The sequence below is a fragment of the Macrotis lagotis genome, chromosome 6, assembly GCF_037893015.1.
Source record: "Macrotis lagotis isolate mMagLag1 chromosome 6, bilby.v1.9.chrom.fasta, whole genome shotgun sequence".
NCBI lineage: Eukaryota > Metazoa > Chordata > Mammalia > Peramelemorphia > Peramelidae > Macrotis > Macrotis lagotis.
The window spans coordinates 1546889-1556446 of record NC_133663.1 but is presented as its reverse complement, the minus strand read 5'-3'; the positions used below and the strand labels follow the sequence as shown (position 1 = coordinate 1556446).

At 51.0% G+C, this 9558-nt stretch overlaps 1 protein-coding gene across 1 annotated transcript in view; it reads left to right on the top strand.

The window, feature by feature from the left end:
* Positions 1-1622: 1622 nt before the first annotated feature.
* Positions 1623-9558, top strand: part of SPNS3 (SPNS lysolipid transporter 3, sphingosine-1-phosphate (putative)) — a 51765-nt gene continuing 43829 nt past the window's right edge. The window contains exons 1-2 of the mRNA XM_074192490.1: positions 1623-1720; positions 3928-4117. Coding sequence (XP_074048591.1) covers positions 1623-1720; positions 3928-4117 — 288 coding nt within the window. The remainder of the gene's footprint in view (positions 1721-3927; positions 4118-9558) is intronic.

Below are 9558 nucleotides of genomic sequence, written 5' to 3'. Positions count from 1 at the left end.
TGTATGGTTGATGAAGGAGGAAGGAGACAGGAGGACGGTGACCCAGCTGCCAGCTAAGCCCCTCCTGGCTCTCTAGAAAGAGTCTGACTGGGCTCCCCCTCTTATGCCTGCCTGGGGGAGGAAGGCGTGAGGGCAGAAAGCAGCCCCTGAGCATGGGCAAGAAGGAGCCCGAGCCAAGAGGGCAGAAGGACGGAATCACTGCAGAAAGCAGGAGAGTGTGTGTGTGTGTGTGTGTGTGTGTGTGTGTGTGTGTGTGTGTGTGCATGTGAATGTATGTGTGTGAGTGTGTATGTGTGTATGTGAGTGACTGTGTGTGCAAATGTGTATGTGTGTATGTGAGTATGTGTGTATGTGTATGTGAATGTGTGTGAGTATGTGTATGGGTGTATGTGAGTGACTGTGTGTGTGTGTATGGGTGTATGTGTGTGACTGTGAGTATGAGTGTGTGTGAGTGTGTGTGTGTCTCTGAAAGACCCTTCAGTGGTGTGACTCTTCATTCGGTGTCTTCTTGGGAGCCCTGGTGGCCTTTGGTCTGAAAAGAGAACAGGAGAGGCTGTGTGTGTGTGTGTGGGGAGAATAGAGGGGGGAAGAGGGGGAGGGGAGAGAGGACAGACTGAGGTGGGGAGACCCAACGAGAAGAGATGAAGGGACTTGGAGAAGGGAGAGCAAGTGGGAGAGATGGGGTGGGGCTAGAGGAAGAGGGAGAGGAGGGACAGACCCTCAGAGACTCCGGTTCAGTCTCAGGAGCTCAAGGGGGTCAGTGAGGATGGAGACTGGCACGTGGATGAGTGCACGCCAATGGCCCATTTTGGGAGGCCATGAAGAGCAAGCCTGACCCAGGGCCGTGGGAGGGGGCCTGGAGTCTGGAGAGAGATGTCAGAAATGGAGCAGACCCATCCTTGCTGCTGTTTCCTTAGAAAAGCTGCCCTGGCCCGGGGCAGGGAGGCCCCTGCTCTCTCCTTCTTGCCAAGGGGGCATCTTGGAGGTTGTGAGTCACACGGCCCTCACCACTTTTCTTTACTGGTGTGTTCCCCTTCTCCTCCTTCAGATCTCCTCTGGGTTTTTCTTCTTGGATTCTTCTTTGTGTCCTGTGGAGGTGCCCCTCCTCCTGAGCCAGAACCTAGCAGGGTCCTCCTCTCTTCCTTGAGCCTCTTCTAAAACAGGGGCGTTCCCTTGGTTTATGTTGAGTCCTGGGCGACTTGGGAAGAAAGAGCAATAGAGCAGCTCCCCTTCCTCAGGATCCATGAGCCCCGGACCACGTTCACACTGGTCCTCTGTCTGAATCTGCATTCCCATGGTCCAGCTCCTATTGGCTTTGCTTCTTGAGGAGCCAGTGAGATTTGGAGGCCGGGGTCCCACAGTGGGCTTCTAGAGAAAGCCATAGTGATTCCTCTATCAGCTGACCTTCTTAGAGCAGATGTGGGGCATCTACAGGGCCTTGCCCCAGAGGGAGAGGATGCCTCGGCAGATGGCTATGAATAGCTCTCCCAGGATGATTAACCAGGCGGCATGTCAGTTCTGTCTCCGTGGATAGTGAAGAAAATCAAGGTAATGAGCTGGGGAGGGGAGCGGGGCCAGGCTGCTGGGCACTCAGGGGGCGTGGTTCAAGGCCCAAGATAGCGATGACCACGGCTGTGTCCATCTCCAGAAGGAATGCCTTTATCGAAGACCCATTCCTGCCCCTTCATTGCCACTGGGGACAGGCCTGGGTCACCCGGGGGTAGGTTTCTCACAGTTGGGTTGTGTCTGCCTCTCCTGGTCCCATTTGAAGTTGTCTTTGGCAAAGATCCTGGAGGAGCTGTGTGCCAATGGTAGGTCTGGGCCTGGGTCTGTGACAGAGCAGAGACCGAAGGAACACTTGGGGAGTCCACTGTGCTTTCTATTTGGGCAATGACAGTCTGTGGCCAAGGACAGGAAGACCTCAGAGGGGGTCATGGGTTCGAGGAGCCTTCTCCTGGTGCCTCAGCTCACACAAGAGGACATTATGGAGGAGGCAAGGCCATCAGAGTCCTGGCCTGATGGTAAGGGGGTGATATCAAACCCCTGTGTCACCCACCACTTGTTTGTCATAGTCTGACCACAAGGTGGGAGGTACTCTACTGGAATGCTTGCTGGATTCAGGGGCCAAAGGCCTGGGTTCAAATCATTCTTCCTTATTGAATTCAAATGTTTTCTTCTTGTGGAACTTGGACAGCTCACACTAGCTCTTAGGGCTTCAGCTTCTTTATCTGTAAAATGGGGAGGGGTGACTAGGCATAGACTGACAATCTCTGTATTGACAACGTCCCCATCAACCTCCCAAAGAGCAGCCTGTGTCGTTTGGGGTCTTTCTTATTGTTAGGATGGTTTTCCATATGTATGTGGGGAGCTGAAGACATCGAGGTGTTTCCAACTATCTGAGGAAGGTAGAGGACAAGGGCCACAGAGGAGTCGCTGGGAAGACTGATGGCACACAGGAAACTCCTTTTGATTAGTCAGTCAGTCAACAAACACTAATTAAAATTGCACATAGTTTGCCAAGCACTGTGCTAAAGCGCTGGGAGCAGAAATACAAGGAAGGAGAAAGAGGTGGAGGAGGAGGAAAACAGAGAAGGAGGAAAAGGAGAACAGAGAGAAAGAAGAAGAAAGGAAGGAGGAGGAGGAGGAGAGAATAAGTGAGAAGGAAGGAGAAATAAGAAGGAAGAGGAAGAAGAAAAGAAAGAAGAGGAAAAAGAAAAAGGAGGAGGAGGAGGAGGAGGAGAAGATAGTCCCTGCCCTCAAGGAGCTTGCATTCTAATGAGAGAAGAAACATATAAAAGTCAATAGGGAAGAGGGATTTGGGGGAGGAAGAAGGAATTGAGCATGAAGAGCTGACCAGCCTGGGCGAGCTCCTTAAATGGAGGTACTAGAAGGAGTCTTTCCATCAGAGCCAGAAGTGTTGGTGGGAGGTATGAAGTCCATTATAACTGGCCAACTAAAGAAGCAGCCTCTCCTCTTTGGGGGGCTCTCTTGATGACTATTTGCCTTTTCCCCTGTTTTCTTTCTGGGTTTCTTTTTATTAAATTAAACTTCAACTAAAATTTTATCAAAATGAAAAATCAACAGAGAAGAACCAGAAAGAGATTTGTACAAGAAATTGTGAATCTCTGTATATGTGTTTCCAAGAAAGTAGGGAAGAAGAATGAGTGTCTATAAGCTGGGAAGCTTGGGGCCTGGCTTCGAGAGAGAAGGGAGTTTCCTGAACAGTGTCTCTTGGGAAGAGAAGGAGGTCTGCCCATGGGATCTATGCATTCCCAGGAGCAATACTGTGCTCTAGCCTTGACATGGGGGTCTAGAAGCCTTACTCTGCCCCCTGGTGTAGTCTGAGGGATATGGACACTGCAGAGATAAGGGGGTGCCCGTCTAGTCATCCCAAAGGAGGGCAGGGATGCTGTCAGTGTCTATAACTGAAAAAGGATTTATTCTTCCAATTGGGGGAGGAATATTCAAGTTTCCTGCAGTTGCTGGAAGGGGAAGTCTCCAAGGGTTCTCTCCTTCACACTCCAGGGCTTTCCCGGCACAGTGTCCAGAACCTGACTTGGGGTGTGATGAGGAAGGAGGCTGGGGGGCAAAGATGTCTACACAGCCTCATGTTTCCACTGGTTCTTCTCCTAATGGTCCTGTGAAACCAGTGGTATATAAATTGTGATTCCCATTTTACAGATGAGAAAATGGTTTCTAAAACATCACTAGTTCAAGATCACCTAGGAAGTATGAGAGATTGGGCTGACTCCTAGTCCAGGGGCCCAATACAGCCCTCATTCCACTGCTCCTGAGAAAGCAGGACTTGGGGTGGCTCAACGTCCTTTCCTGAGGTTGCTCCCAGTATGGGCAGCCCCTCACCCCAGCCTTGATTGGCCACTGTCCTGACCCTCCAGCTAATAGAGTCTCTTGTGCTTCTCTCATCAGCTTGATTTTTGGGGGACTGACTGTTGTGACAGGGATCGTTGGGGTCCTCGCAGGGGCAGAGATGGCAAGAAGATACAAGAAGCACACCCCGAAGGCTGAGCCACTGGTCTGTGCTGGGAGCATGCTGCTCGCTGCCCCCTGCCTCTACTTGGCCATCATCCTGGCCCAGAAGACCCTCCTGGCTGCTTATGTAAGTTGTGGCTGGGGGATGACTTTGGGGAAGAGGGGATGAAGGTGTTTAGAGCTGGCATTTTGTTCATTCTGCACCATCATTGTGAATCTCAGAAGGGGGGATTCTCCCCATGTTACAGATGAGGAAACTGGGGTATGGTGATAGTCTCACCTTTTCTGACACCACACTTCATGCCGGCCATTTGAGGCAGAGCCCCCATCCCTTTTTCCTTTCAGTTCTTGCCTGACCCTTCCTCCAGGTCTCACAGGACAGGGGACAGCCACGTCTTATGTTGTCAAGGCACTTCATTAACATGCCTTGGATTAGGAAGAAGGTGATACTAAGGAGAGCTCATGGTTTGCCAAAGGTTTTGGTGGGGATGAGCTGCCCAGAGATCCCTTGAAAAAGGGACTGATAAGCATGGCACAGAATGCCAGCTGCCCATATGGGCATTGCAGGCAGGAGTTCATACCTCCTGACTTGGGCGAAGGCTTCCTGAAGCCTAATCCAGACTCTGCAGGCTATGTAGGTCCTGGCTCAGTCTCAGGTGCCAGACAGAACCCGCCTATTCTGCTTGCCCATTCAGTCTTTTTGTTTGTTTTTTTGCAAGGCAATGGGGTTAAGTGACTTGCCCAAGGTCACACAACTAGGAAATTATTATGTGCCTGAGGTTGAATTTGAGCTCAGGTCCTCCTGACTCCAGGGCTCATGCTCTATCCACTGTACCACCTAGCCACCCCCTTCAGTCTTTCAGAACTTGAAGACCCCTTTCATGTTCCCCTAATTGTTATCCCTACCTACTTCCACTGGTCCTGTTCCCCTAATGTTGGTCATTCTCCTGCATGCTCTCCAGCTTTCAGCAGTGCCCCGAGACCTGGGCAGGAGATTTAACCTTATCAGAGTGAGGCCAAACACCCCAAGAGATCTCTCAAATGGTGGGATTCTGGGCTATGTGGGCTCTGGGTCAATCTGCTCACAGGGTGCCAGGGACTGCTGGCTCTTCATTTAGCACATTATTGACTGGAGCCGGGGGGAGGGTGGGAGAAGACTGAGCTCTGGATCTTCCCAGAGCTGATGAGGCAAGGTTGGCATGGCTTCACCATCAGCACTAGACATATTCTGGGGACACATTCGGGCCATTGATCAAAGGGACCTCTCCCATCTGTGACTCCATGACCTCGGATGATTCAGTTCTTGCTTAGCTAATTCCATGAGTCTGTTGCTTGGCTGCATGATGGGGACTCTAATAGCCCACCTTGGCTACTGGCAGTTATCTAGAGCCCAATTTTGACTTCTCCAGCTTGAAAAAGAAGCCTCCCCTGAGGGTGGCCCTGATGAGAAATAGTATACGCATGAGGGATGCAGAGGCATGAGGACGAGCACCTGGAGAGACCCAGGTCTCCCACAGCCCCAGTGAGGGCTGGACATCTTGGCCAGAAGCTTGGGGTTCTTCCATTTAGTGCCCAGGAAGATCACCCCTATTCCATGGGTCCCTGGCCTCTGTGGACCAAACTAGAGGTCCACAAAAAACAGAAAGGGTTCACATGTTGCTTCCTGAAAGGGGGACCCTGGCCTGGACCCTAGGGTCTTTGGCTTGTGGGATTCCAGCCTCGATGACTTTCCACTGGCTCTCTAAAGATGCTGTTCACAACCGTCAGAGACAGAGCCCCCAGGGCTCCTCTTCTGCTCTCCCCCAGCCCTTCCTGAACTTGACTGCCCAGCTTCTGTTGCTTCCTCCCACTGCTCCTGGCCTTTGGCTTCATTCAGCTGGTTGGAGGCTGCTGACCGTGGTGCTGGGGACGCAGACAACACAGTCATTTGTGTTTCCCTGGGAGAGTCATCCTTCCTCTTCTAAATAGAAAGTCCTTTTTCCTCCTCTTGAGGCTCCCCTCCCGGAATGGAGCTGCCTCCCCCCCACAAGAGCCATACTGTTCTCTCCTCCCCCCGGCTTGGGAACAAACCACAGGTAGGCTTTGCCTGAGGCCTCAGAAATGCCTCAGACCTGGGACTGACTGGGGCCTTGGACTCCTCTTCCAGGTGACTCTGGTGGGCCTCCAGAAGGGGCGTATGTGTCATGCCAAGAGGAAGGGGTTGGCTTAACGGGCAGCACCCTGCTCATTCCAGGGGAGTCTCCTGAAGAGGGAGCTTTGTTCGACTTTGGGTCAGATTGTATAGCGCTTGCCACTTGGATGAACACAGCTATTTGCAAGGGGGGCCACCAGGGGTCACATCTTTGGAGTCCTTTTTCCTGACCTGGATAGAAGGTTCATAGATTTCCAGTTCTTAGCAGTAAAAAAAAAGACTGTTACTGGTCATTCCTCTCATTTCTGACTTTTCTCTTCGTTTTTGCCACAAAAAAAGTTGAAGAACCAAGGTATTTTTTGGTGTTTTGTCCTCCAGAAGAAGATGGGGAAAGGAAAGAGACAGAGAGAGACAGGGAGAGACAGACAGAGATAGACAGAGATACAGAGAGAGTACCAGGACCAGGGGTTACAGTCAGGGAGATTGTTCCCTGTTTTAATTCCAGGCAAAGATGAAGGTGGGAGCACAGCCAAGAAGATACTGTTCCAGGAGGAAAGGAGAAGTGACAAGGACAGAGGAAAGACTTCAGAGTTTGGCAGTGAAGGGGAAGAGAGTGACAGAATAGGAAATGGACTGGCTAGAAGGGTCCAGGAGGAGCCGCTCTGGAGCATCTCAGGGTCCTGTGAGAAGAAAAGGGCAGTCAGGAGAATGGAGAAAGGCCTGGGAAGAGGTGAGTGAGAGAGGATGGAATCAAGAGATTTCCTCTGTTGAAACAACAGAGGAGGAGAACATGGTGATGATGCCGAGCTCTTGGGGTTGAAGGAGGACAATGCCTTGGTCTTCTCAATGAAACTGGGTCATCTGTTGTAAGCAGGTGTATCTGTGTAAGTGTGTGAGTAGGAGAGAGCAGAACATTGCTGGAGACTGGAAAGAGATGGGCAAATAAGCAGAGGCACAGAGACAAGAGAGACAGGGAGAGAAGAAGACGAGGAGGAAGAGGAGGAAGAAAAAAGAAGAGGAAAGGGAAGAAGAGGAAGAAGAACAGGAAGAGGAGGAAGAGGAAGAAGAAAAAGAGAAAGAAGAGAAGATGAAAGTAGAGGAGAAGGAGAAGGAGAAGGAGAAGGAGAAGGAGAAGGAGAAGGAGAAGGAGGAGAAGGAGAAGGAGGAGGAGGAGGAGAAGGAGAAGGAGAAAAGAAGAGAAATAGAGAGATAGAGATAGAGACAGAGTGGAAGGGAAGGAGGTAAAAACCTGACAAGATCTATGTGGGAAGTGAGTTAGTGGGTCAATAAATAGCCCCCCACCCCCACCCAGTCAGTGCTCCCAGAATTTATCCTGCTGAGTTCCTATGAAGTGGCCCAGCCAGTTCTATTCAACCAGCACTGGCCCTGGCACTGGGGATATAAAGACAAAAATGACAGTGTCTACCCTCAGGAAGCTTTCTTTCTACTGGGGGAGAAAACATGAAGATGAAGTGAACAAGGAATCTAGATAAAATCGATCCAAAGGAGAAGGAAGGCCTCCTTCCTGGGAAGGGGATGCCTGAACAGAGCCTTAATGTGGGAAGGGGGAGATGAGGAGGGAGGGCATCCCAGACAGGGGGGCCAGCCTATGCAAAGGTGCCCAGGCAGGAGCTGGTCCATGAGGTTGGAGTGGAGAGTCTGTGAAGACACTGGCCAAGGTGGGTTCTTCTGAGACAAGAGGACAGGGGGAGCTCCCAGCAAGCATTTACTGTCTCCTCTCCCCCCATCTTGGTTTATGATTGTTGCCGTGTGTGTGTGTGTGCGTGTGCGTGTGTGTGTGTGTGATGTGTATGTGGGGGGGCATGTGGATTACATGAAGTCTGTATATACTGTTAGGACTGTGTACACATGTGCATTTTGTGTGTGTGTGTGTGTGTGTGTGTGTGTGTGTGTGTGTGTGTGTGTGAGCATCTGGATGAGGTATGTGGGAGTGGGAAGGGGTCTGCACTGGGGAACAAGGCTGCTCCCACCTGAACCTCTTCTATGCCTACTGCAACTCCCTCTTGCCCAGCTCCTTGGGCTCTGCTGCCAACAGTAGAGAAGGGCCTGTGGCTGCCTGGAACTCTACTGCTTGGGCCTCTGCCCAGGAGCCAGGGGTGGGCTGGGGAGGGGAGGAGGTGGCTTTTGGGCTGCCATCCATTTGTTCTGATGCAGGCCTTGGGCAGCTGCCCCCAGGGTGGGCAACCTGGCTCATCTGACTGACCCAAGCACAGTGCTAAGCATGAGGCCATGCACACAGTAGGTGCCTAATAGAGGCAGGCTAAATTGAATTAAATCCAATAAGTGGAGACAGATTGCAGTCCAGGTGCCTTGGACTTGGAGGTGCCAGTTCACAGCAAGCATTTGTGGAATGGATGAATGAGGTAGGGAGACCATGTCACTCCATGGACATGTGAAAGATGTGACGCTATGCTGGATGGAGGCTGCTCTCTGACAGCCTTGGGTGCCTGCCTTGGTTTCTCCCCCTTTGGGCCCTCTCCTGGCGCCTGGTACCTTCCTGTTCTCTCTCTTCTCATCCTCTCTTCCATCCTTCACCATCTGCTGGGGGTTGCCCACTGATCCCCATCCTCCCAGTGTCTCACCCTCCTGGAAGTTTGGCACTAAAGGAAGGCCATAGTGATGCCATTGGAGCTGCAGTCTCCTGACCCAGGCAGGTGTCCACACAGAAGAGGATGGGTGCCTTTTTCTGTTTTATGCAATTATTCTCACTAACTGGGAAGGAGGTAGATGGAGATCTCAAGGTTCTCCCTGAGGCAGGTCGTTTGGCTTCAGAGGGTTTTTCTGGGGTACTGTTTGTTCATGAGTGATCTGAAGGGCAGACCCCTGCCTACAGTCTAGCTGCTTGGTCACAAAATTGTGAGGCCTGGCTATGCAGACAGGGGTGCCAAGGAACAGGGACTCAGCTGCCTTCCTCTGATGAGGGTTTGCTCAGAACTGGGGAAGTGGGTCTGGAGCTACCCAGCCTGCAAGGGGACAGCTGTCAGTCAGAGCACTCTGGCTTTGCCCTGGGAGGGGAGTCTTAGAGAAGGTCACTCAGCTCAAGGCCCAAGAGCGAAATTCAACCTAGACCACCAGGTTGTCTGGACCCTGATTTCTTGCACACACACACACACACACACACACACACTCATGTAAAATAAATTTCCACATAAGTCATATTTTTTTAAAAAGGCAAGAAAAATAAAGAGAAAAAATATTCTATGGAGTCTTCTGATTCCACCAACTGTCTTTCTGGAAGGGAATAGCATATTTCAACATAAATCCTTTGGAATCATGGTGGGTCATTGTATAAATCAAAGTTCCTAAGTCTTTCAAATTGATTGATTTATATAATATTGAAAATATTGAGTATAGAAATTGTTCCTCTGGTTCTGCTCACTGCACTTTGCATCAGATCACGTGAGTCTTCCCAAGTT